The 27,075-nt window shown below is 49.7% G+C and overlaps 2 protein-coding genes across 2 annotated transcripts in view; one reads left to right on the forward strand and one right to left on the reverse strand.

Annotated features, from left to right (window-relative positions):
• Positions 1–27,075, forward strand: part of KAZN (kazrin, periplakin interacting protein) — a 462,050-nt gene that overhangs the window by 274,996 nt on the left and 159,979 nt on the right. The window lies entirely within an intron of this gene.
• LOC118899462 (60S ribosomal protein L39-like) lies at positions 15,203–15,386 on the reverse strand. Its single transcript, XM_036861237.1, has one exon. It carries the CDS (start codon positions 15,356–15,358, stop codon positions 15,203–15,205), a length of 156 nt encoding a protein of 51 aa, XP_036717132.1. The 5' UTR covers positions 15,359–15,386.

Below are 27,075 nucleotides of genomic sequence, written 5' to 3' on the forward strand. Positions count from 1 at the left end.
AAGTTACAAGAGCTGTTTGCAAAGTCCCTCTCACAAGGGAGGCCTCCTCTGAATGTAAAAGCCTCACCCCAGCTTAGGAACAGACAGCCTTGCTCACTGAGGTGTCTCAAAAGTTGTGCCAGGGCTTCCCTGGTGGCGCAGTGGTTGAGAATCTGCCTGCCAATGCAGGGGACACGGGTTCAGCCCTGGTCTGGGAAGATCCCACATGCCGCGGAGCAACTGGGCCCGTGAGCCACAACTACTGAGCCTGCACGTCTGGAGCCTGTGCTCCGCAACAAGAGAGGCCACGATAGTGAGAGGCCCACGCACCGCGATGAAGAGTGGCCCCCACTTGCCGCAGCTAGAGAAAGCCCTCGCACAGAAACGAAGACCCAACACAGCCAAAAATAAAAATAAATTAATTAAAACTAAATTCAACATCTCAGATTACAAGTGAAGTGCTAATATTTATGGAAGCCTAAATACCCATGCTAGACATTTGCTAGAGCACCACACAAATATGTAAAAAAAAAAAAAAAAAAAAAAAAAGTTGTGCCAATGACAAGCTCATTTTTAGCTGAAAAGAAGGCACAGCTGAAATATTGGTGGGGCAGCCAGAGCCCAGCTCAAGACCCAGCTACAAAGGGAGGTGCTAAATAGTTGATGAAGAGTATAATTAATCAGCTATTAGGGCCCTCTCACTGCAGGTCTCAAGCTAACTCTTCCGCATGTACACGTCTCTCACCCACCAGAGCCCAGGGTGCTGCCACTCAAAGCATCAGCAGGGCATGAATCCAATTGTAAACTCGCTGCCTCTCGTCACCCCCTCTCTCCCGCTGCATCACCCCTCCGTGCTTTTGCCGCTGGTCCCTCTTAGGAATCCTTTCTCCTTGAGCACCTGGCCCACTCCTGCTCCCTGACTTGCCTCTTACCAACTGTGCAACTCCAGGATAGTTTCTTAATCTCTTTGTGCCTCAGTTTGCTCATCTGGAAAATGGGTAAGTTGTAATAGTCGCCTCTGTGTAGGGTCACTGGGAAGACTGGACATGTTAGTGATGTCAAGGGCGTAGACCTTTGCATGGCACCTTCATACTTGCTCTGTAGACGTTAGCCATTGAATTTATGCATCCTTCCTCACTCACCTCAAGCATCGTCTCCTCCTGGAGCTTTCTTGTCCGCCCAGTCTGAGGTCGGTGTCCCACTGCAGCCTGTGCTTACGTGATTGCACTGTCACTCAATTGCTGGTTTGTGGTCCTTGGTAGATTAAGCTTCTTGAAGACTGGGATGGCATCATCCATCTCTGTATTCCCCGTGGCTGGAATTGGGTACACAGTAGGTGCTGAATGAATGAAGGGATAATTGAGTGAGTGAACCTCCACATGCATTTCTTCAGGTTCTGAGATCCTTTGATGACACATTGATGATGGGGAAATCAACTCAGAATATTCCACATCTGTTACTTGGGCTGAAGAATGCAGCCCTCTGGCCCTGCTGGGGGCGAAGTAGGTTTATCTGGCTAGCTTACGACTCAACGGCCCCAGAGGCTGCCCTCTGCCCCAGGTGCTCTGTCCATTAGGAACAGTAGGCGGAGTCTAGGCCCCATGAATGGCCCTGATGCAGCCTGCCCACCATCGCTCGAGGCTGAGTTTTGGAAAGTGGGTCTCAGGCTCCAGCTCCCCACCTTCCAGAGTAGGGTGCCTGTAACTGGGCCCTCCTGGCATTTGCCATTTTTCCTTCTTGCTCACCCTACCCCACTGGTGGCCTCTCCCCCATCATCCATGCCTCTTGCTGCCTATACCAGGATGCAGCCACAGGGCTGTCTTTGGATTTTTCCAGCATTGGTCTCCCCCACCCTCCCCGACTTTCCCCCGCCATGCCTTACACGCGGGGCACGTGCTCCAGGCTCTGGGCAACTCTGCCAGACAGGAAGTGCAGACCACCCTTGATTAGTATAAGCAACGTGCTTTCCTTGGCTGGGTCTAGAGCTGCTGCAGCCTAATCAGCAAAGCCGCCAGATCAGCAGGGCCTCTCATTAACACTGATCCGATCTGTGTCTCAGCTGCTGAAGCCCTCACAGTTCATCCCTCAGCAACGTTCCCCCAGGATCGCCAGGGCTCAGTGGGTCGGGGGGGCAAGTGACAGCCAAGAAGGGCCATGCCGTGCCCTGTCGTCTGCTGATGTATAACCTAGCCGAGGGCTTATCTTCCTGGAGGGCAGGGCTGGGGCTGGGCAGGGGTTATGGGCGGTGGGCTCTGAAAGTTCATTGCAGGCCCCGGGTCCCAAGTCTTTTCCGCCCTTCCATCATGCAGTGACCCTGTGCTAAGGTGCTGCCAAAGACGCTGATGCAGGCCATGACTTTCAGTATCAGAAAGCTCCATCCCTTTCTCCAAGCCACCCTGCTCTATGGTCTGGACCACTGCCACAGCCCCCCTCACTGGGCAGCCCTGGGAGTGTAGTTAGGTCAGCTGAGAGCACCTGAGGCCAGAGGATAAGAGCCAGTGAAGGGGGAAGTGAGGGGCAGCTGCTTTGGTTTAGGTAATCAGAAGGGCTTCTGGGAGGAGGTGACATTTTAGCTGAGACTTGAATGACAAGAAGAAGTTGGCCAGGCAACTATCAGGAGGAGAGGAGTTCCGGGACAAGGGACAGTGACTGCAAACGAGAAAGAAGGTGGCTTCTTTAAGGAAGAGGAGGGAGGCCAGTGTGCAAGGAGCTGAGGAGGGGGGTGAGGAGGGCTGGGTAATAAGATAAGAAGGAAGGACTAGTCGGGTGAACGAATGAATGAGTGAATGCTGTCCGAATTGAAAGCAGCAAGAGACCACTGGGAACCAGGGTAGTCAGAGAAGCTTTCTGGAAGGCACGAGGCTTCCTTCTACTCCCCTCTCATAGAACAGATTTTGTGCAGTGAGAGAGAAGAGGGAGACCATGGAGGGTGGCAGGTGAGACTCAGACAGGTGCAGCAGGGCTCGTGCATGATGGGACCCCCAGCTGTTTTATGACAAGTCCCTGTGAGTGAGCCAGGTGCCAAATAATACCTGAACTTCTAACTGTCACAACAACCCTGCAGTGGGGTATGGTAGTTATCCCCATTGTACAGCCAGCAGACTGAGGCACAGAGAGGTTACATCGGTTAACTGAGGCACACTCCTTGTAAATGACGGAGCCAGGCATTGGGCCCATACATGCTCCTAATTATTCCTGAGTGCGAGTGTGCCTTTGCACTTGGTTAGGGAGCCGAGGGACCTGCTGTGCTACATGACTGACAGTCCAAGCCCCTGCCAAAAGCCGTGTATCTGTCCCTGGGAAAAACCTGTTTCTGGGCACTGAGGAGATTTGATCCACCGGACCCACTGGTTGGGAGCCTCTGAGTAGCTCTCCAGATTGCTGAGTATCTTTCTACAGTAAACATTTGTCACCCCTTTGGGCCACACAGCATGCAAACCTCCTTCCTATGTTTGGAGAAGCTCCGATTGCTTTAAGGCAGAGCCTGCTTCCCTCAGTCAAGTTGAAAATGCCAGCTACTTGTTTTCCCAGCATCTCTTGCAGCTAAGGAATGGATACGTGACCCAGTTTCCAATCAGATGCGAACATCTCACCCTAAAACTGGAAGCCAGTGACCCAAAGAAGAGGCAAGTCGTGCAAATTCGGATTCAGTTTCCAGAGACTGTGGTGGTAGCACCTGTCAGCCCATCATCAGCGGTGGCAGCAGGCAAGCTAGAGTTTCTGTGCCCAACAGTGTGGACTGGTCATAGGACTAGTTCAGTGGTTTGACTTGGGGCATTAATTTTGGTTTCAACCCTCCAAGCTGGACTCTCCCATCCTGCAGGAGATGTGCGACCTGGCCAGACAGACATGCTTTTCTACTTAAATTACCTAGAATTGGTTTCTGTTGCTTGCGACCAACAGCTCTAATTAGCACACTGTCATTAGGCCTCATCAGGTCATTAGAGAAGGGAACTCTGGAGGGGGCGGGGGGGGGGGATCTTGGGATGTACCAAGAAGATCCAGGGACAGCCTGAAAACTCCCAGAGGAGGGACAGGGACCTGTCATTTCTGGGGCTAAGAGAGGGACTTGGGCAGACACTCCTGAGTATCTGAGACTGTGACACTGCCCGGCTACCTGCAGCCCCACTCCATGGCATTTCCTTGTGATCTGGATTCTAGGCAGAGAAAGGCAAGAACCTAACTTTGAAAGCTACATCATGTAGGGGAAAAAGAGAGGCTTGGGATACAAAGAGACCTGGGTTTGGATTCTGGCTTTGCCATCCACTAGCACTCACTTAACCTCCTGAGCCTCCATTTCTTCATATGTGGAACAGGGTGTAGCAGTTGAAGTGCTGTCACCTATAAGTACGCAACACCCAACTCCAGCTGGCATAAAAAATAAAGATGTTCGTTAGCGTCATTGACAGGGCACCTGAAGATGTAGTTTGACTTGATCTGTGGCTCTGTTTCCTTTCTTGGTGATCCTCCCGGTTCTGCCCTCCTCTGGGCATCAGCTCCCTCCTCAGGCTGGAGGTGAGACAGCTGCTGAAGTTCTGACATCACATCTGGTCACGATAACATCAGAGAAAGAAAGGTGTTCCTATAAGCCAGACAGTCAAGAAGAGCTTGCCCAGCAGCTTATAGCAAACACTCCACCCATCTCATTGGTCCAAAATAGGTCACATGCCCATTCTCCAGCCAATAGCTGTCACCAAGGGAATGCCACATGCTGATAGGCTTAGGCCTGAACACCTGAACCAATCACTGGCAAGTGTTATGAGATGATTGCCATTGGCTTAAAACATCAGTTCTCAGACTTTTGTCCAGAACCTTGGTGGTTACATTTTCAAAAATCAGAGAGGACTCCAACAAGCTTTTGTTCGTGTGGATTATATTTATTGATGTTTACCATTTTAGAAATTAAAACTGAAAAAGATTAAATATTTATTTGTTTTTAAAATAACAATAAACCTATTATACATGTTAATATAAATAACATATTTTATGAATAAGAACTATACTTTCCAAAGCCAAAAAAAGTTAGTGAAAAGAGCAGCATTGTTTTCTACTTCTGCAAATCTCTTTAAAATCTGGCTCCACAGAAGACAGCAGGATTCTCATACCTGTTTCTGCACTCAGGCTGTTGCAATATGTTATTTTGGTTGTACTTTATGAAGAAAATTCAACCTCATGCAGATACGTGGTTGGGAAGGGGAGGTCCTCACGGACCTCCTAGATGGGTCTCAGGAAACCCAGCTGTCCTCAGAACACACCTTGACAACCGCTTGCTTAAGCTAAGCAAGATTCACGGAGATAATAATCGCCCTTATTTCATAGGGTTGCTGAGAGAGAACTAAGGGAGATTATGTATGTAAATCGCTTAACCCAGGGTTCAATAAATGGTGTCTGGGAGAGAGGAAAGACCTCAGGTGAACACAGGTAAAAGCGATAATCCATTACCCCGATGAACTGACTTCTCCCTTCCTTTCCCCAGGGTCCCTCCGCCCACACACATCCCATTATGCCAGTCTTGCTCCATCTCTGTAGGCAGACACACCACAGTAATTGCCATGGAAAGGAAAATGGGGGCGTTGTTCAACAGAGGGGAAGATCAAGCCAAGCTGTCCAACTCAAGCACCTGAGTTTCCCTGATCAGAATGAGAGGCCGAAGCCAGAGTTGACAGTAACTGGGGATCAGGGTGAGCCTCAGATTTGCTGATGGCCCCTCACAAAGGCAGGATGGGGGCCCTTTAGCAGGAGTGGCTGTGCAGTTAAAGCAAGATACAGTCCAGGGTCCAGAGGCCAAAGCAAAGCATCCGAGGTCAGCACCCGGTCAGCAGGTTGGGGTCGGAAGCTGAAAACTGGATGGCATCAGGAAGTCAAAGCAGGACAAGAGAGAACAGAGGGGGCCTTGGTGATTTGGGAGAAGGAGCAAGAGAGTTCAGGCCAAAGTCAGAACCTCTGGCTTGCAGGGAACAGCTGCAGCCCATGGGTGTGTGCGAACATACACACACACACACACACACACACACACGGGTGCAGGGCTGGGCAGAAAGCTTGTACCGATTTCATGTCCTTTCCAGAGGAGACAGCAATGGTGTGATAGGCTGGCCACATGGCACAGCTTTCAGAACGATCCCAATTTCAAAAGACACCAAGAGGGTAGGACCTTGTATCCCCAGCATCTAGTACATGGCACATAGTGGCTACTCCGTAACTACTGGTTGGATGGAAGACCCTGTATCCTTGGCCCTAAAAACCAACATGTCCCAGAATTTCCAACGCTCCAGCATCTAATTGCATCTCCCAGACTGCTCCTTGCTCCCAAGAGTGGCATCGAAGATTTTAGCTGACAATGCATTTGGATTTGGGGCTCAGAACTGCTCCCCCCCACAGACAGTGGAAGGAACTCTGCTCTGGAGATCAGGAGACACTGGTTCCAGTCCTAGCTCTATACTAGGTCACTGTGTCATTTAGGGCTTGTCACCTTCCCTGTTGGTGACTCAGGTCTCCCATCTGTGGGTAGCTAAAATCATCAGAGGGGGCATCTAAGAGTATATGCTGAATGAGGGGCTTGGGGACCCAGCAACAAGGAACACAGAATGTTCCACTAGGTCAGGTTCCCAGGTGGGATCAGGAAGGCAAGTTGCCAGCCAAGGGTCAAGGCACCTGGGACCTTTGGGCTGTGGCCACATCTGGCAATGTGTCCCCTCTCAGCCCTAGTGACCCTTTTATAGAGCCCCTTTACCCTGGTGAGCCTACAGGCATTGCCAGCCTCTGACCTGATAAAGATCAAGGCCTTCTGCCTGGGTATTAGGGTAGCTGAGGCCTGTGAACTTGAATCTGGGCTATGAGGAATGATTTGAAGGAAAGAAGTCATTTTCGGTCCCAGGCTCAATCTCCTTTTTCCAAATGTGAGATTGGGAGGCAAATAGGAAGGGACCGAATGATTACCGAGCACCTGTGATATGCCAAGCCACGGTCAGAGGCTTTAATGACATATGTGACTTCCTGCCCACATGGTAGGTATCAGTGTCCCAAGAAAATTGAGAGAGAAATGCAGTTTTTTTAGCCAAGATCATGAAACCAGGATTTGAACCTCCTTTCTCCTACGCATTCCCCTCCCTCCCCTCTCCTCTGCCTTCCTCCCCCTCCTCTTCTTCATTCTCCTTCCCACTCCCCTCCCTTCCCCTCTCCTTCTCTCCCCCGGGCCCCTGTAATGTCCCCAAGACACCACAGCCCCTGCTGCTCCCTCAGGGGATGAGAGAAGCCCCTTAAGAATCGCTGTCCTCATTTCACTCTCCCTTTGTGACCCTGGATTTCCGCCCTGGGCATTCAGAGTGGCAGGTTCTGACCGCCCTCTCCCCTCTGCCAACAAAAGCCAGCCCGTAATCCTGCTTTCCTGCCCGCCCGCTCCATCCTCCACAGTAATGTCTTTCTTCCCACATTCTTCCTCCCCTGCTCCAGGCCTGTGGCTGCTTTCAAATCAGGCCAGTGGGACTTAGGCCAAGTTCATCAGGAAGGCCCGAGATGGTCAGCGAGGCAGAGGCTGGTGACCTGTGTGCCGCTGGGGCTCACTCTGGTTTGCTCACCCCGGTGGCTGCACCTTCGAGTTTTGTGGTGCTGTGGGGGCTGCCAAGAAGAGGGGGCAGCCTCAGAGACTCCAGAGACAGTGTTCCTTCTCCAACTCAGAGCTGCTTCTTAGGGAGCCATCGTCACTCCTGCCCCGTGGCCGGCTTCGAGCTCCCCTGCGAGATATCTTGTACTTTTCAGATGCGTTTGGGGAGGGGCTAAGAGCTCCGGCTCTGCAGTCAGTCCTGCCACTTTGCATGAGTTGAGGCCAATCAGTGACTCCATCTCACCATCTGCAAAATGGGCACAACAGTAGTTACTACTCAATAGGGTCATCAGGAGGTCTGCATGCCTGTAAAGAGCTTAGGCACGGGGTCTGGTTCACAGGAAGACCCTAGCAAGTGGGTGCAGCTACTACCCACTGAAGTCTGTCTGGCTTCTTCTGTTTTCTGGAAATGGGAAGGCACCAGAAGGGAGGGATGCTGGCATGGTTGGTTCAGAGAAGAAAGTCTTCCTACCCAGACCGCCGTGATTCCAAGGTTGGATACGGTGTCCACTTGGGTATGTTGCACAAACTGTCCATAAATGTGTTCATTCAACAAATAATTGAGCATCTACTCCATGCCAGTCACCGTCCCAAGGGCCAAGATACAGTGACGACAAGACAAAAACGGCCCCTGTCCTCAAGTTGCTCACTGTCTGGCAGAGAAATACAACCAATGGGCAAATGACAATCATTAGCAAATGATCTCAGAGATGGAAAAGTGCTGTGACAAAAAGAAAACACGGTAATCAGTTGGTGACGACCGGGGGGAGGGGCTGCTCCAGGTAAGGTGGGGGGTGGGGGGGCACGGCTGACATCTCACTGAGACCTGGACGGAGAGAGGAACGTGGGCACGGCAAGGACAGGGACAGAGCAGTCAGGCGGAGGGCGCAACACGTGTCAAGCCCCGGAGGTAGGCAGCAGCTTGGCTTGGTCACAAGACAAGGCCAGCGGAGATCAGTGACTGAAGTCCAGAGCGGGAAAGGATGGAGCTGAGGGTGGAGGTAGGGGGCAGGGGTAGAGCATGCCCTCCATGCCATTGTTGGGCCTTCAGAGTTTATCCAAAGAGCAAGGAGAAGACAGCAGAAAGTTCTAGGCGGGAGGGGGGGGGCGGGGGGGTCACAGGTCTGACTGGTTATAAGTCCGGCTTTTGGGTGGAGACCAGACAGACTGGTAGTAAGATGGAGGCAGGGAGGCCACTAGGAAGCTGTTGCAATGTCCCCGGAGAGAGATGACAGCGGCTCAGCCCAGGGCGGCGGTGGTTGGGGTGGAAGCCATTGGATTCAAGATACATTTGGAGAGGAAGCCGACAGGGCCTGCTAGTGGGTGGGTCCATCCAACTCACACCCCGAGAACAGCCACAGTGGGAGAAGCTCCCTCACAGCCCAGTGTCCAAGGTCAAGGTTCAAAGGAATATTAAATCTGTGTTCCCGTAGCTGCCTCTCTTTAGGGTGGCACGGGTTCAGCCTGTCTGTCTCCCAACAGACAGGGCCAGCATTTGAGGAGAGTAGAGTGACACAGGGAGATATGGGGATGGAAACCCTTGGATTCCCTCTCTTCAGAGTACGGCGAGGGTCTCCAGCGGTAGCAGGCACTTTCCGCTAATAAAACTGATAAAGGCAATTTACTCAGGTGTATATAATATGCACGCGCAGAAGCGACCGATTCTCTGGGCCCAATAGGGACACAGGGACCAGCCAAGCTCACAGCACCTGGATAGCCTGTGCTAACAGTCACGTGTGTGCACTTAGACTCATTGCCTATCCAAGGATGCTGGGGGCAAACAGGGACCAAGGACATGCTTTGATGGACACAGTCTTTATAGGCTAGAAAATCTGAAGTTCTGAGAACTGCAATTTTTTTTAATCTTCCATGTTATTTCCAAAGGAAGCCTAATATGCAGCTGGAGTTAGAAAAATACAGGTCCTTTTACCAGCTTTATAGCCATTCGGCAAAATGGCATCCTCGAGCCCAGGTGAATGCAGCAAAAGTCCTTGTCGAAACTCAGTGAGAGGAGGGGGAGGCCCACCCACGGGGAATGAGGGGCACGGACAGGTAGACCCCCCTTGGAGCAGAAAATGTGCTGATTTTGTTACTGTTGTCGTCATTTTGGGTTTCGAACATTGAGGCAGTTGTCCTTGTAGACACATAACTTATAAATAACCCTTAGGATGCCAGGCTTAGGAGATGCAAGAAAAAGAAAAAAAAAAAAAGAAAAGAAACCACGAACAACTGCTGACAGCATCTGCACCCTTGTTAACTCAAACACAGGATCCAAACTATACTTTTCCAGGAAGGAGGCTGTGAAGTGGCAGGTTTTGTTCAGTGGCCCTGCAGCCCATTGAGCACCAGCTAGCAGTACAGATTTCCCTTTTGCCCCAGCCCTGCAGATGGGCACCCTCGGGCCTCGGCAGCTGGGTGGGCACCCCTGCTCCCTGCCCGGGGGTGCTCCTGCTTTGGCTGCAGGGGCAGGCAGGCTTTGCCGTGGGCACTCGGGCGCCTAGAGGTCAGGACTCCTCTTCCCCAGTGTGTTTGCCAGATGCGCAGGGAGAGGACGAAAATGGGCGGCTGAGACCTGCTTGGCTGTCTCTTGGTGACTAAAGGTAGGGCTGCTAGAGGGTGACGTCTGAATCTACCTGCTGGCCTGTGAAAGACGGGTGCGCTGTGCCCTCCACTACCCTTGGGTACAGGCTTTGTAAAAAGTTGCTTTGTTTGGAAATCAATTTTAAAACATTGTACCAGAAACAAAATGTCATTTACAATATCACAATCCTATTAATCTCACATGAATAGGTAACATTTATTGTGTGCTTACTCTGCGGCAGATGCTGTTCTGAGTACTCTACATATACTTAAAGCACTTAACCCAATGAGGGAGGCAGCGTTATTGCTCCTTTTTACGATGAGGAAACTAAAGCCCTGGGAGGTTAAGCAATCTGCTTAATGTCGTACAGCTGGGGCAGGATGCTGTCTCAAGCTCCCCCTGTCTCCAGTGCCTGGCACCCTGTAGTCACCCAGTAACTCCTTATGCTAGGAGGAAGTTGGCTGGTTGATTGATTGGTTAGCTGGGTGATAAGCTACTTGGACTTGTTAGGCTGCAAAATTGATAGGGGCCCAGTCTTGAATCGGCAGACCCAGGTTCCAACCTCAGTGCAGCCACTTCCTAGCTGTGTGGCCTTGTGGGAGTTACTTCCCCCCATGTGCCTCAATTTTCCTCATTCATAAAATGGGCACAGGAATCGGCCTACTTTGGGTGGTGGATTAGAGGAGAGAATTGCATATAAAAGCCTGGTGCATGGCAGCTGCTCAATAACGGGCACTGCGATGCTGCGTTCCTGCTGTCAGTGCAGCTTTGTGACACCTGCACATCAGCTTGCAGGATTCGAGCTGTCTACACGCGCTCCAGGTCGCAGCACAGACAGGCCTGTGTGCTGCATGTCGGATTCCCTGCTGGAGAAGCCACTGCTCGGGTCTCTCCACGTGCAAATGGAGTCGTTTTCCATCCATCCCAGATTAGTGCATCTTCTGCAGGTGCCACTAGCCCCAAAGCCAGCTGTTCCCTGGGGGGACAAGGAGTGCACTTTGAGTAGGAACACTCCTGCTGGCTTGTCTTGCTGCCACCTGCACAACAGGACCCAGTCCCAAAGGCCTGCATTGGAGAAAGAAAGGTCCCCAGGCCCTTTGGTCGGCTAACCAAATATTAATGACAAGGATGAAGCAAATACCTCAGGCAAATGTTTAATAAGAAAAATAACACGCCACATGAATTCGGCTTACCATTAACTGCCCAGTGGAACTTGAATGGGAACCATGGACAATTTAACAGTTGATGTGATTACCTTCAAAGTATACTGGTTTTTTTCTCTCTTTCTCACTCTCCCTTCCCCGAGCAGGGTGACCTTCCTAATTGCTTTAGCTTAAGTGGACGTTAAAACTTGTTTTCATTCCTTGACGTGGGTGACAGAGTTGGAACTAGAGCAGGTCACCAGGAGCATGCCTGGTGGCAAGGCTCAGAAGTGAGTCATGCAGAAACACAGCTACACAGACCAATGGAACAGACGTGAGAGCTCAGAAATAAATCCATGCACGTCCGGTCAACTGACATTTCACAAGGGAGCCAAGAATACTCAATAGGGAAAGGACAGTCTCTTCAATAAATGGTGTTGGGAAAACTGGATATTCATGTGCAAAGGAATGAAAGTGGAACCCTCTCTTACACCACTCACAAAAGTTAACTCAAAATGGATTAAGGATGGAAACATAAAACCATAAAACTCCTAGAAGAAAGCATAGGGAGAAAGCTCCTTGACATTGGTCTTGGCAATGGTTTTTTTGGATATGACACCAAAATACAAGCAACAGAAGCAGAAATCAACAAGTGGAACTACATCAAACTAAAAAGCTTCTGCACAGCAAAGGAAACAATGAACAAAAGGAAAAGGCAACCAACCTACAGAGTGGGAGAAAATATTTGTGAACCACATATCTCATAAGGGGTTAATATCCAAAATATATAAGGAACTCACACAACTCAATCAATAGCAAAAAAAAAAAAAATCCAATTTTAAAATGGGCAAAGGACCTGAATAGACATTTTTCCAAAGAAGACATTCAGATGGCCAATAGTTATATGAAGAGGTGCTCAACATCACTAATCATCAGAGAAATGCAAATCAAAACACCAATGAGATATCACCTCACACCTGTCAGAATATTCTGCTATTTTCAAAAATACGAGAAATAACAAATGTTGGCAAGGATGTGGAGAAAAGGGAACTCTCATGCACTGTGGGAATGTAAATAGGTAGAGCTACTATGGAAAACAGTATGGAGGTTCCTCAAAAATTAAAAATAGAGCTACCATATGATCCAGCAATCCCACTGTTGGGTATTTATCCAAAGGAGATAAAAACAGTAACTGGAAAAAATATACGCACCCTCATGTTCATTTCAGCATTATTTACAATAATCAAGACATGGAAACAACCTAAATGTCCATCAACGGATGAATAAAGAAGTTGTGGGGAATTCCCTGGCGGTCCAGTGGTTAGGACTCCGCGCTTTCACTGTCGAGGGCCCGGGTTCAATCCCTGGTCAGGAAACTAAGATCCTGCAAGCCAAGCAGTGTGGCCAAAAAAAAAAAAAAAAGTTGTGATATATATATGTGTTTGTGTGTGTATATATACACACAAACACATATGTGTGTATATATATGTATATATGTGTGTGTGTATATATGTGTGTATATATATACATACACATGTGTGTATATATGTTTATATGTGTGTATATATACATACACACATATGTGTATATATGTATATATGTGTGTGTATACATACACACGTGTGTATATACATACACATATGTGTGTATATGTGTATATATGTGTGTGTGTATATGTGTGTATGTATATATGTGTATATATATGAATTCTATTCAGCCATTAAAAAAAGAAGGAAATCCTACCATTTGCAACAACACGGATGAACCTGGAGGACAGTATGCTAAGTAAAATAAGCCAGACAAACGAAGACAAATACCATATGGTCTCACATATGGAACCTAAAAACATAAGTCAAACTCACAATAACAAAGAGAATGGCGGTTACCAGGGACTGGTGGGTGGTGAGGTGGGGAGGGCAGAGAGAATGAGGAGATTTTGGTCAAAGGAGACAAACTTCCAGTTATCAGAGGAATAAGTTCTGGGGATCTAATGCACAGCGTGGTGACTATAGTTAGCAGTATTATATTATATACTTGAAAGTTGCTAAGAGTAGATCTTAAATGTTCTCACCCGTAACAGCAACAGCAACAAAAGGGTATTTGTGTGAGGTGAAGGATGTGTTAACTAACCTTGTTATGGTAAACATTTTGCAATATATACATATATCCAATCATCACACTGTACACCTTAAATTTACACAGTGCTATAGGTCAATTACGTCTCAATAAAACGGAGGGAGGGTGGGGGGCAGATAAGAAAGAAGCAAGCTGTTGCATGGCCGGTGACCTAGGGGAAGTAGCCCAATGCTCAACAGGAGTCCAGAGTTCATTGTATAGTTCAGCCATTTTGCTTTCTGCCCCATAAAATAAAAATGTTAAAAAGGGCATGTTTATATCTTTTCAGCATCACAGAATGTAAAACAAAATGTAAGAATTGAAAGCGCAGGTGATTAGTTGAAGCATGCAAGAAATCTTTAAAATTAAAAATCGTCGTGTTCACTGTCTCACTAGTGATCTCATCCTTTTCTAGAGGACAAGCTGGCGACCCTAGGTGCTCATCCCTGAGGGTAGGCGGCAATGAGATAACCCCAGGCTATCCTCAGTCATGGGGCACTCGATATGCCGCCTTCTTCTGAAGCTCTGGAAGGAGGGTGTCGCTGAAACAGAGACGCTGTGAGTCAAAATGAAGTATTCAATCTGGCCATCCCTCCACTGACAGGTCAACACTCTCCCTTCATTCCTCCCCCCACCCCCCGTGCTGGCCTTTAAAATGAAGCCCCTGCAGAAATAGAGACACAGATGTAGAGAACAAACGTATGGACAACAAGGGGGGAAAGTGGGGGTGGGGGTGGTGGCGGAATGAACTGGGAGATTGGGATTGACATGTATACACTAATATGTATAAAATGGATAACTAATAAGAACCTGCTGCATAAAAAAATAAATAAAATTCAAACAATAAAAAATAAAATGAAGCACCTGCCCCAGAGGAGTATCCTGTCCGTGGAGGATGAAGGACCCCCAGGAAGTGCCCGGAGACTTTGGGACTCAAGAGTGTGTTCCCTGGACCAACAGCATAAGCATCTCCTGGGAGCTTGTTGTTAGAAAAGCAGAACCTCAGACCCCACTCCTGCATCTGCATTTTACCAAGATCCCCAGGAGACGGACATGCCGGTGAAGGCTGAGACGCTCTGAGATGATGCCCCAGGAGGCAAACTGAGTTTGAAAAAAATGCTCTGGGTACAAAGACAAGGCGTGATTACTCTGCCTGGGCATGTCCTGAACTGCTTCCAGAAAGAAGTATCCTCTGAGCTCTGTTGGAAGGGATAGACTAGACGGAAGGGGTTTAGTGGAGGTGGAAAGGAGAACATTCCAGGCAGGGAGCATGGAGTGAGCAAAGTCCTGGAGGGGTTAAAGAGCCAGCGAGGTGGGGTGGGGGGGGCACTGCAAATGGAGATGCATTTCCAGAAACCTGGCTTAGCCGTTTCTCACCTGAGTGGAGGGGCACCCTTCCTCTACCCCCATCCCTCCACAGAGCAGATGTGCCCACTACAGAATGTCTCTGGCACCTCTTTTCGTTGATGCTGTGAACTGGGCTTTGCTCCATCAACCTGGGCTGGGACTCTATGCAATGTGTCACTTGCTTCTGCACTAACTCCGTGCCAGGATTGTGCTGGGCATCTTACCTGCTTTATTTCATTTATTTATTTTTTTAAAGGTTTCACATATTTATTACTGAGCTAGACAGTAAGCAGTGGTGAGGAAAGATCAAGAGGAGCGAGCCATTCCATTTCTCCCATCACACAGGCAGCTGTTCAGACAGTAGTGATGTTCTGATATGGTAAGACGCAATTGACCTTGACACAGCATAAATGTGTGCCACTTCATATGCGAGGTTCCTTACAGACCCAGCTTGGTTCTTCTCCAGTGTCTTCTCTTGGAGTTGTACCTGATTTTATTACCAATTTTCATTGGAATCCACTGGAGAATGGGACGATTCTGCTTTTGTTTCTTGGCCGGGAATCGCTTGATCCTGAAAGTCTTGTGAGAAGACATGGCGAGGAGCAAATTCAACCACACATATGATGGCGGACAAGAGAAAAGAGGAGCATTTCGTTTATTCTTAAGGACAACTCACCTAGAAGGTTCTAGAGAGACAGAATAGCAGAACAACCAAGAGCATGTGCTGGAGCCAGACTGCCTAGGTTCAAATCTCACCTTTGTTCCTTACTAGTAGTATCCTTGGGAAAGTTAAAGTTGATCTACCCATCCATATCTTGAAGTTTCCTCTGCTATACAATTGGAAATAATAGTGCTCTATGCTTTGTAGGGCTTCTCTGAGGATTAAATACATCAGATATAGTTCAGTGCCTTGGCAAATGGTGAGTTCTACATGTGATAGTTTTTAATCACTCTTATTAACCCATTGAACAGATGAGGAAACTGAGGCTCTGAGAATTAAAGTGATTTCTCCAAGGTCACAGAGTTAATACTCCACTACCTTTGCAAGGATTCCCCATGGGCTGCCCTCTCTCTCCCACTTAGCTTGACTTGGAGACCCCTTACATCCCGCCCACAATCTCCTCCTCCAACATCATGCCCTTGCTTCCCACCCAGCGTCCCTCCCACCTAACAGAAGACATCTCACCTCAGATGTGTGCCTCTGCGTCTGCTACTGCCACCACACCTTTGCTTAGGCTGTTTCCTCTGCCCAGAATGCTCACCTCCCCATCTCTGGCCATCCTGACTGCACCTCTGCCCTTGAGACCCTGCTGATGTACCTGGTGGAGGGAGCCCCCTCCTCTACATTTCCGGGTGCCCCCTCCTCAGCTGGCCACCTCCAACCCCCGTGCACCCAGAGAGCCGGGGCCACATTTTGCACATCCTGGCGTTCTCCCCCGCCTTGCCTAACATGATGCTCAGTATGCAGTCAGTCCCCAGCATGGGCGACCCTCCCCCTCCGGATCCCGTTCCTGGCCCCGGGCTCTTCTGATTCAGCTCAGAGTTTCTCAACCTCAGCACTACCGATGTTTGGGGCCAGATAATTCCTTGTTTGGGGTTCTGTCCTGTGCATGGTAGGATGTTTAGCAACATCCCTGGCCCCTACCCTTTAGATGCCAGTAGTAACTCCCCTCCCTGATTGTGATAACCCAGACATGGCCCAATGTCCCCTGTGGGGCAAAGCTGCCCTCCAATGAGAACCAGAATTTCCCCTGGGGTGACCAGGATGAGAGAGGGGGTGACTTTAGCATGGGAGGCTGTGGGGGGCGGGGGGGTGTGTGGTGAAATCCCCAAACGTAGATGCAGGGAGGTCACAGAGACGGGGAAGGATGGTGGAGATGGTGAACGAGAGGGAGCGTGTGACCTCCTGTCAGTCACAGCCAGGTGGAAATGCGGTCCAGCTTTTGCCAGATTTTGAGACTCTTCAAAAGAAGCCAGAAATCCTGTCTTTTATGTGGAATTCCCTGATTCTTATTTACAAAACAGAAACAGACTCACAGACTTAGCGAATGAACTTATGGTTACCAGGGGGGAAGGGTGGGGGGAGGGATAGACTGGGAGTTTTGAATTGACTTGTACACACTACTATATAGATAACCAACAAAAAAAAAAGAAGAAGAAGAAAAATTCCCTGATTCTTAAGTGTTGGCAACTAACATGAATTTGTTTTAAACATTGTGGGAAGACCAGAATGTGTCTGTGAGCCAAATGTGGGCTTTGCAACCTTTCCTACAGACCAAGCTTCCATCCTAGAGGCTTTGGGCAGCTCACACCTGCTGGGCCCACGGGTCCCCATGCTCTCAGCAGTGGTTTGTGTCTTAGGCACCATGAGCAAGCCCCATGTTAGGACTCTGGACCACACAGTCTCTGCCCACGCAGGCCACTCCAACCCCCTTCTGAAGCCCAATTCCAAAGAGGTGGAGGGTTCTAAACTCCCAAGCATTAGAGAATATGGAAAGTACCCCAGGAAGGGGGTCAAGAAGCCTGAGCTCTCATCTGACTCTGGCACTGATCTGCTGTGTGACCTTGGGCAATCACTCCCCCTCTCTGGGCTTCAGTTTCCTCCTCTGTCACGTGTTTGTAGGATGAAGAAAGAGAAGGGCGGAAGAATGCATGCTTTCTGTTCCTGGGACTCGAATGAGTATTTCCTCTTGGCAGCACAGAACCCCACCTGGCTTACCCAGTGCCTAGCGGGCATTCTTGTCCTCAGACTGACCTGGGCAGGGACAAGCCAAGATGGTTCCACCTCCCAGTCCAGGAATCCTGCGTTTCAGAGCGGGGAGTCTGGGTCATCCTGATGGACTCTTTTCTCTGTGCAATTAGGTTAGCAGCGCTGGAGGCTGCTCCACGGGTGGAACCCACCTTTCGGTCACTGGGAAGAGTCAGACTGTTGGCCCCTGCTGGTGCTGATGGCAGAGCTCTGGGTTTGTGAGATCGTCTCCCTGCCCAGAGGTGCTCATGGCCACGGGACGGCTCAGGTGGGCAAGACTGCACCTGGCCTGTCTGCAAGCCCTCAGACAGTTTCCCAACGGGCTCTGCGACTGAGAGGAGCCTTCCTTAGGCTGATAGGAGCAGCGGGGCTCTGGGAGATCTTTTTGTTCAACCTCTGAATTGTATAGATGGGAAAACTGAGGCCCGGGGAGGGAAAAGGGTTGGCCCAAGGTCACCCAGTCAACAGAACGAACACCCACATCTCCTGACTCCCTGTCCGGTGCTCCTTCTGGTCTAACATCGGGCTCTCCTGGAAGTGGGCACTGGTGAGGTACACAAAGAGTGACAGATAGACAGACAGACAGACCCAGACAAGCACTGACTTTGCCCATCACCACCTGTGGCCTAAGACCACAGGTTGTGGACTCCGTGCCTGGAGCACGCATGTGGTGACTTGCAGGGGGTGAGGGCTGGAGGACGCATTGTTACCATGTGGGATGGAATGGGGGTTCTATCACCAGACCTCCGGATTTTTTCAAAATAAAGCTACATATCTGACTTTTTTGGTGTAATTTATCCAAATTTTTAAATGTTGGCAACTAATTTTTAAAATGCTTTTTAGTAGAATACTAGGAAAAGAAAACACATTCACAGGCCGTAACTGGCTCTAGGGCCACCAGTCTGCAACCTCTGCTCCCTTCTCTTACCCTCAGTTTACTCTGCTTTAAAGTGGGTATCATGGGACTTCGCGGGTAGTCCAGTGGTTAAGACTCCAAGCTCACAATGCATGGGGGCACGGGTTCAACCCCTGGTTGGGGAACTAAGATCCCACATGCCGCACGGCACAGCCTAAAAAAATAGAAATAAAAAATAAATAAATAAAGTGGGTATCACAACAGTACCCCCTCTCATAGGGCAGTTGAGGGATTACATGAGATAAAACCACTAGAGGGCCTATCATACCACTGGGCCCACAGTGAAAGTAGCTGTTGTTATTTATTAAGACATGGGACCCTTTTCTTAGAAGAAATGGGAAGGGACTTGTTAAGCTTAGCACAAGGCAACTGGAAGGCCCTGAGCCAGAACTCCGGATCTTTCCAGCAATCCACAAATCCGAGCGTGTGCTTGCTGTCGTGGGCGTGTATCAATTTAAAACCTGTCCCCGCCTTGAATTTACAAGTGAGGTGGGATTGGGCTCACCCAGCAGCTCGTGGGGCTGTCCTTCACCCCAGGAATCCAGGAGCATCCCTCCACGAGGCCCCTAATCTGGGAGAAACATCCTACTTTCAAAGGTCATATCTTTAAAAACAAAAAGAATGCAGCTCCTTTCACATTAGACAACACATTTCTGCTTGTTTGTTTTAATGAGAAACTTCAGGGGGAAGATGACAGTCCTTCCACGTAGCTGTTCGACAAATCTGCCTCCTGAAACCAGTTCCAAAGATATTTAAAGGACAGTTCTGGGGAAAGAAGAATTTAGAACAAATTCTAATTAGTCCCCGTGGGACTAGGGGCCGTTGCAGATTTCTGCCCTGAGAACCCGGAGACCAGGGCCCGAGGTTACTTCCTGATGTCCAGGGTGCAGAACGTTCTTCCTCCTGAGCTTGGCCCACACAGGGGCCGCTGGGGGCAATGTCAGGCCCGTTCCTGGCTTTGCTGGAGGCCTTGTGGACACAGAGCCCGAGGTGCTGATGGAGGCCGTGCATGCTCTGCCTTCAGGGTGGGAGAAGCCGGAGTCGCTCTGGCTGACATGCCTGAGTTCTGGTGGGCGGACAAGCAGGTAAAGCCTGTAATTACAGGAAAGCGGCCTGGGACGTGTGTGGACAGGCCTCCCGGAGCCCAGGCAGGTGGCCTCCTGACAAGGGAGGGCCCTAGGGTTTGGACTCCGGGTGCAAAAAGCCATCAGGGTGGGGGAGGGGTGGTTATGTAGCTGTGATGCCACAGCCACTGACAAAATGACCTTGCTCTGCTCCACTGCCTCGTTCCTCCCCCCCAGCTCAGAAGGACGTGAAGACCTAGCAGTCCTTCCTCCAGGCACTGGCGGTGGCCCTCACCTTTATCAGCATCAGGGTTACATGGAGAGGGCTGTTAAAACAGACTGTCAGGCCCCATCCCAGGAGTTTCTGACTCAGGTGGTAGGGATGGGGCAGAGAATTTGCGTTTCTCATAAATGCACAGGGATGGTGCTGACATGGCTAGTCTAGGGGCCACACTTTGAGAACCACTGCTCTAGGGCTTCCTGAAGTCAGTCTGCTTGGGCCCCTGATTTGCTGTGTGTCTCTGGGCAAGTATCTGAGCCTCTCTGGACTTCTGTTTCTCTCAGAAGGAGAAGCCAGCTTTGTCTTTGAACAGATAAACCCCACCTCGGTGCTGAGATGCCTAATTACTACTTGCAGTAGCTCAGAGTCCTTCACATAAAAGGCCCAGGCCTTTGCACAAGGTTCTTACTCCATGGTTCCGACTTGCTTCTGGCCACGGTGAGAGCTGTCGCTTTAGGAAAGATTGGCACTTTAAGCCTTAAAGGGACAGGCCAGGCCAGCGTCTCTGGGCCTCAGCGCTCACCCTGCCTGCAAGAATATTGAAGCCATTTGCTAGCCTGGTCTTTGAGATCATTTTGTTTCCTTGGGGAGGGAGGTGGCAAGGGCTCATCAGTGTCCCAGTGGTAAGGCCTCTATGGCACAGAGAGTCATAATTAAACTCATATCTGCCAGCCGTTCTCCTTTCTCATCTGAATGTCCAAGTGGACCGTGACCTTTCTACACTCGGGGGCCTGTCGCCCTTCCCCACAGTATCTAGGGCAGGAGTGGACTCATGGCAGATGCCGAGTGCAGACGGACCCCATGAAATGAACAAGCAAATAACCAAATGGTTCCTTAACTGAACCGGCCCCGCAGCCTGGGTGTTTGGCCCTCTGCAGTTAAGTGGGCTTTCCCACTTCTGGTCTCCTTTGTTCCTCACAGGACAGTCATGGGGAGATAGGAAAGTATTCTTATCCCCATTTCACAGGTGGGGAAACTGAGGCCCCCGGAAGGTGGCCCGACTTGCCCAACTTTACTAGTAAGTAAAGGGCAGTTGCAGAAAGAAAAGTCTAGAACTCCATGCCGCAGACCCTCACCACAGCCTCTCCCGAGTCTAATCGGTTTTCTTTTCCATGTCCCTGTAAGAGCCATTCTGCAGGTATTTGCCATGGAGATGAAACTGGGAGAGCAGTGATCTAGGAATCCAGACCCTTCCTGGTTCCGGGGAGGGAGGAATAGTTTCTCCTTTGCAGAAATTGCCAGTCTTTCCCAGGGGCCTGCCTTAGGCCCGCTTGGTGTCACATGCTGGTACACCCCAGGTACCCATGGCAGGCTAGACCACATGGTGCGTTACCTCCGGAGCCCAGTACTGTGCCTGGCACATGGTTGGTACACAATCAGTATTTGTTGTGTCAATGAATGAATAAATGAAGACAGAGGTGGTTGAAATACTGGGTCTAAACTTACCAGTTTGTGTGATCTTAGACAAATCCTTCCACTCTCTAAGCCTTGGTTTCTTCAACTGTAAAATCAGAATAATAATAATTTTTATAATAATACAAAATAGTGGCATAATAATTAAGAAAACTGGCTCTGGAGCCAGAACTGCCTGCCTCTAAATCCTAGCTCCATCCTATTCTACTGGGTGACCTCAAGCAAGCTACTAAACTTCTCTGTTCCTTGGCTTCCTCATTGATAAAGTGAGGATTGTGATAGTACTTATGTAGTGTTGTGAGGATAAAAATGAGCTAACATGTGTAAAGTGCTCTATCCAATATTATAAATAACCCTTAACAATGGTGATTCTATCTCTGTGCATTGGTAAATTAAATTAGAACATTTAAGTAACTAGTACCCGGCAGAGTGCCTGGCACAGAGATGGAAGTGCTCAGTAAACAGTAACCATTATTCTTATCTTGGGCACTCACTGGCCTATAGCTCTCTGTGTCTCTTGAATCACACATAGGAAGTGGAGACACGGGGCCTGAAAATTGTGGTGGTGGACATAGTGGTCCCGTTCCCAGGAGCCACCAACCCCCAGTTGAGGAAGGTGAAGTACCGCCAGTGGCCACCGGGGGCAGCAGAGGCCCCCATCCCCAGATGCCCTGCTGAGGGTTCCCTGAGTCCCATGTCCAGGAGGTAATCAAGGAAGGGTTGACTATTCCACTGTGCCCACAGGCAGGCATTCTCCATAACCCTGACATGCAAAGCATTCCCCCAAAGAACACCCCTCACTTCTGAGGGTTGGACTCCCAACCCTGCATTGAACAGCCATATCATCTTGGATAAGTCCCTTTGTCTTCCCTAAACCTCAGTCTTCTCAGCTGGGACATGGGAATAGGGTGGTTTGGAGGGTTGAATGAGCTAGAAAGGACAGTCCCTGGGGTGAAGTGAGTGCTCAGTGACACCTGTTGCCAAGGTAGCATGATGATATTTAGCCCGAACTCTGCAGCCAGACTACATGAAGCTTGAGTCCTGCCTACATCATTCATTGGCTGTGTGCCTTTGGGTAAGTGACTTCACTTCTCTGTGTCTGTTTCCTCATTTGTAAAATGGGGATGATAATAATAGTACACGTAATTCTCAGAGTTGTTGGGGGGATTAAATGAATGTCTAAAGTTTTTAGAACAGTGACCGGCATATATGGTAAGTGCTGTGTAAATGTTTGCCAGTATTATTATTAGAAGTCATAGTATTTTGGCTGTGTTGGGTCTTCGTTGCTGCGCGCAGGCTTTCTCTAGTTGTGGCGAGTGGGGGCTACTCTTCACTGTGGCTCACGGGCTCTAGAGCGCAGTCTCAGTATTTGTGGCGCATGGGCTTAGTTTCTCCGCAGCATGTGGGATCTTCCCGGACCAGGGATCGAACCCGTGTCCCCTGCATTGGCAGGCAGATTCTTAACCACTGCACCACCAGGGAAGTCCCCAAGTCGTAGTATTTTTGATGTTATTGATTCTGAATAAGCTGCAACATTTCAGCTTTCTGCGGAAACCTCCCTGCTTGACATGAACTCCCCAAAAAGAGGCTTAGAGGAGACGGGAGAGATATGGCCCCTGGATGAGGAAGGACTTTTTTTCCTTTTGGTGCAGCTGAGAATCTAATTTGGGACGCAAGATGGTCTGAGAGGCAGGGCACAGAGGCGAGCCACACTCAGTGAAAATACTTCAATGCCTGGCTTTGGGCTAAGCTTCTGCTGGCAGAGGTGATCAGGATCTTCACCAGGTCATTTGGGACCCAGGAAAGATCACCAAAGAATACCAATGAGCCCATGACAGGCGCACAAAAGTCTCCAGCCAAGAAGTCCTCTCCAGGACAGATGGCAGGATGGAACGGGGGTAAAATCCTCCATCCCCCAAGGGCTGAGGTCTAAGTAGGTATAGGGGAAAATCCCAGTCTAATCCTTCCCACTGCACCTGTGCCCCAGAGTCCTACTGGGATGGCCAAGGGAAGAAGAGGAGATCAGTACGTACCCACTGGTGGCCTCAGCCACAAAGGCATCCCAGGGCCTGCCAGAAGGACTTCTGAGAAATAAATCAAAGGCTGCAGATCTCCATGGAAATAGCTGGTAATGCTTATCTGGCTTAGAAACAATGGGCACGTCACTCCGGCCTCCTCCGGCAATGTCCTCAAGCCCACTTTTTCGAGGGTTTACCTTGTGCTAATCACCATTCAGAGCCCTGCGTGTGCCTCTTCTCATTGAAACCTCCTTCCACAACCCTATGAGGTGGTGGCCACAGTCATCTCCTTCTTACAGAGGAGGAAACTGAAGCTTCCAGGGGTGAAATCATTTCTTCTAGATCATACACTAGTGTGTATCAGAGCCAGGATTTGAGTCCTGGTCTCTCTGCCTCCAAAAAATGTGTCCCCAGCCTCCTGGGGTGGGCAGCCTCCAAGATGGCCCTCAATGACCCCTGTCTTCTGCAGTCAAACCCTCCCATCCAGGGTGGACAGGACCTAGTGATTCACTTTTTTTTTAATTAATTAATTTATTTATTTATGGCTGCGTTGGGTCTTCGTTGCTGCACGCAGGCTTTCTCTAGCTGCGGCGAGCGGGGGCTGTTCTTTGTAGTGGTGCGTGGGCTTCTCACTGCAGTGGCTTCTCTTGTTGTGGAGCATGGGCTCTAGGCACACGGGCTTCAGTAGTTGTGGCATGCGGGCTCAGTAGTTGTGGCTCGCGGACACTAGAGCACAGGCTCAGTAGTTGTGACGCACGGGCTTAGTTGCTCCACAGCATGTGGGATCTTCCCGGACCAGGGCTCGAACCCGTGTCCCCTGCATTGGCAGGTGGATTCTTAACCACTGCACCACTAGTGAAGTCCTGTGATTTACTTCTAATGAACAGAACAGGGAGAAGGTGATGGATGCCATTTCCAAGATTAGGTTACAGAGACAGAGGTTTCCATCTTGTGCACACCCTTTCTTGCTTGAAGCCCTTGAAGCCCTTGAGGGAAGCAAGCTGCGATTTTTCGAGTAGATCTATAGCTCTATGGCAAAGAACTGAGGGTGGCCTCGGACCCACAGCTGAGGAGCTGAGGTTCTCAGTCCAACACAAGAAACAGAATCCTTCCAGAGCCACATGAGTGAGCTGGGGAGTAGATCCTCCCCAAGGAGAGCCTTGAGTTGACTGTGCCTTTGCTTCCTGGCTGGCACCTTGCCGGCAGCCTGCACAGAATTCCTGAGCCAGAGGCACCCAGCCAGGACATCCTGGATTCCTGACCCACAGAAACTGAGAGATAATAAATGCTTCTTGTTTCAAGCCTCTGCGTTTTGGGGAGATTTGTCATGCAGCAGTAGATAACTAATACACTTGCTCTCACTACTAGCAACACACACCAAACATACCCCCACAACCGTCATAAGAAGGATTAAAAAGACTCACTCAACCATAGCGGGCAGAGCTGGGAAGGCACTCCTCACATCTGCTAACCCAGCCCTTCATTTTGCTTTTACCAGTGAGGGCGCTTAGTTGCAGAGACAGAATGACCCTTTTCCACAGTCATACACAAGCTAGGGGATTGCTACCGAGGTCTCCAGACTCCAGGAACTCATGAGGGTGTTATAGACAAAACGGTGCAGATTCCTAAGAATCCACAGTTGCTGCCTTGTCTTAGTGCCAGGTGTTTGAAAAGAGTACTGCTGGCTGGAAGATCTCAGTAAAACCTCCTCTACAAATACTAAAAACACAGCCAAGGAAAAAAAAAACAAACCTGAAAAGTTCCAGTGGGCTCAAATATTCAATTTCAAGTAGATATCGAATATAGTGGAGTTCTTTAGTACAATGTTTCTGGTTTTGTTCCTTAAGCCAAATATATCTTGTCATGTCACTTGCTCCTGTGATCTAAAGGAAGTTCCCCTGGCAATGAAGGCACACTGTGAATGGGAACTGCACTGATCCCTTGTGTCCCTGTGCCCCAGCCTCCTTTTTGTTTCCTTTGGTGGCGCTGTATTGGCCTGAGGTCAGGGTCATGGGGACACCGTCTGGCCTCAGAGCTTAGAACTAGAGCAGCCTCCCAACCCTCGGGCTGGGTCGCCCATCCCCACCCCTCCCCACCCCCACCTCGAATTCTCACTATGCCTTTGCTCCTTATGAGTTGTCAGGAGGACTGGATGGGGCCAGTTCCTGCATCCTTTCCCCACACCCAAATCTTCCCTTCCCTCTGCCTTGCAGAGGCCGGACACAACGTACGCTGGAGAAGGACAGAGTGGCCAAATCCCAGGCCCAGCTGTCTCCAGCATCAATTATCAGCATCCCCCAGGGAGGCCGGGTAGATCTTCTGGGAATAGGACCAGCTACATAATTTGCAGATCCCAATGCAAAATGAACATGTGAGGCCTTAGTTCAAAAGTAATTACGAATTTCAAGGCAACGACATTAACCCCAGCGTAGGGCCCTTCTGCAAGGCTGCACGTTCAGAAGCCAACCTGGGCTTGGAGTCTCCGATAAAAACCACCCTGGAGCTGCCGTTCCTAGAGGGCCTGCCCAAGCTGCTCAGGGCAGAAAATGGGCTGTCGCTTCCCGGCTGTTGCATCTCCTGTTGCAGAGCTGAGCAGAAACATCTCGCGGGCCCAGGGTGTCCTCAGAATCAGAAACGTACTTCGAGGAGGAAAGACCTCCCACCCAAGGCAGATGGTTTTCTGGAAGGCTGCAGGCTGCTGCTGTCAGAGGTTTGCCTGCTAGCAGAGCTGTGGACAGAGGGACAGACAGGGGGACAGGGAGGGGGACAGGGAGGCTGAAGCCGAGTGGGGAGGCCTGGGCAGTCTGAAAACCCCAGAAAGCAAGGGCAGGTGTGCCCAACTGCCATGTGAATTCCTGGCCCTGAGTGTGGGGAAAACACACACACACACACACACACACACACACACACACACACACACACACACACACACACACACACAGAGCCAGGCCAAACTTTGCCGAGAAAGGAGAGCAGCAGAAATTCCCCAAGCTGGGGGCTTGAGAAACAGCTTGGATCATTGAAATGTCAGTAGAAAACATGTGCAGACTCCTGAGAGGTTGCAGAGGGGACCAACAGGCCAAATAGAAACTTCTAGACATATTTCCTTTGTTGTTCTTTCTCCTCCCTCTCCTCTTTCTTCTTAGGTTTTAAAAAGTTGCCAACATTTCAAATTTAGACTTCACATAAAAATTCATATTCCTGGCTCCCCTGGTGGTGCAGTGGTTGAGAATCTGCCTGCCAATGCAGGGGACACGGGTTCGAGCCCTGGTCCAGGAAGATCCTACATGCCACGGAGCAACTAAGCCCGTGCACCACAACTACTGAGCCTACGCTCTAGAGCCCGTGAGCCACAAGTACTGAGCCACGTGCCACTGCTACTGAAGCCTGTGCACCACAACTACTGAGCATGCGCTCTAGAGCCCGTGCTCCACAACAAGAGAAGCCACCGCAAGGAGAAGCCTGTGCACCGCAACGAAGAGTAGCCCCCGCTCGCCACAACTAGAGAAAGCCTGCATGCAGCAATGGAAACCCAATGCAGCCAAAAAGAAATAAATAAATTTGTTTTAAAAATTCATATTTCTAGTAGCTCCAAAAAAAAATCCAGAACCTCTAGTAACACTAGAGCCAAGTTCCTATATGACAGCAATCTACTGCCTCCTCTACAGGGGCTGGTGGTCTCTTGTTTGCCGCCGTCCCCATCACTCCTAAGGTCTCCCTGACGTTGAATCCAAGTGGCAGGTGCTACATATTTGTGCTTGCGCTGCTGTTTTCTCGTTATGGAGTTAAAGGGAAAGTGAATGTTTCTATCAAAAGTGGGAAACTAGGAGGCTGACCAAGAGTTCCATGTACTTCAAGAAATATGGGAAAG

This window comes from Balaenoptera musculus, chromosome 1, assembly GCF_009873245.2.
Source record: "Balaenoptera musculus isolate JJ_BM4_2016_0621 chromosome 1, mBalMus1.pri.v3, whole genome shotgun sequence".
Classification (NCBI taxonomy): Eukaryota; Metazoa; Chordata; class Mammalia; order Artiodactyla; family Balaenopteridae; genus Balaenoptera; species Balaenoptera musculus.

What these genes read in the sequence shown, in the direction of transcription:
- LOC118899462 (XM_036861237.1), bottom strand. Translation starts at nt 15,358, where the DNA reads ATGTCTTCTCACAAGACTTTCAGGATCAAGCGATTCCCGGCCAAGAAA.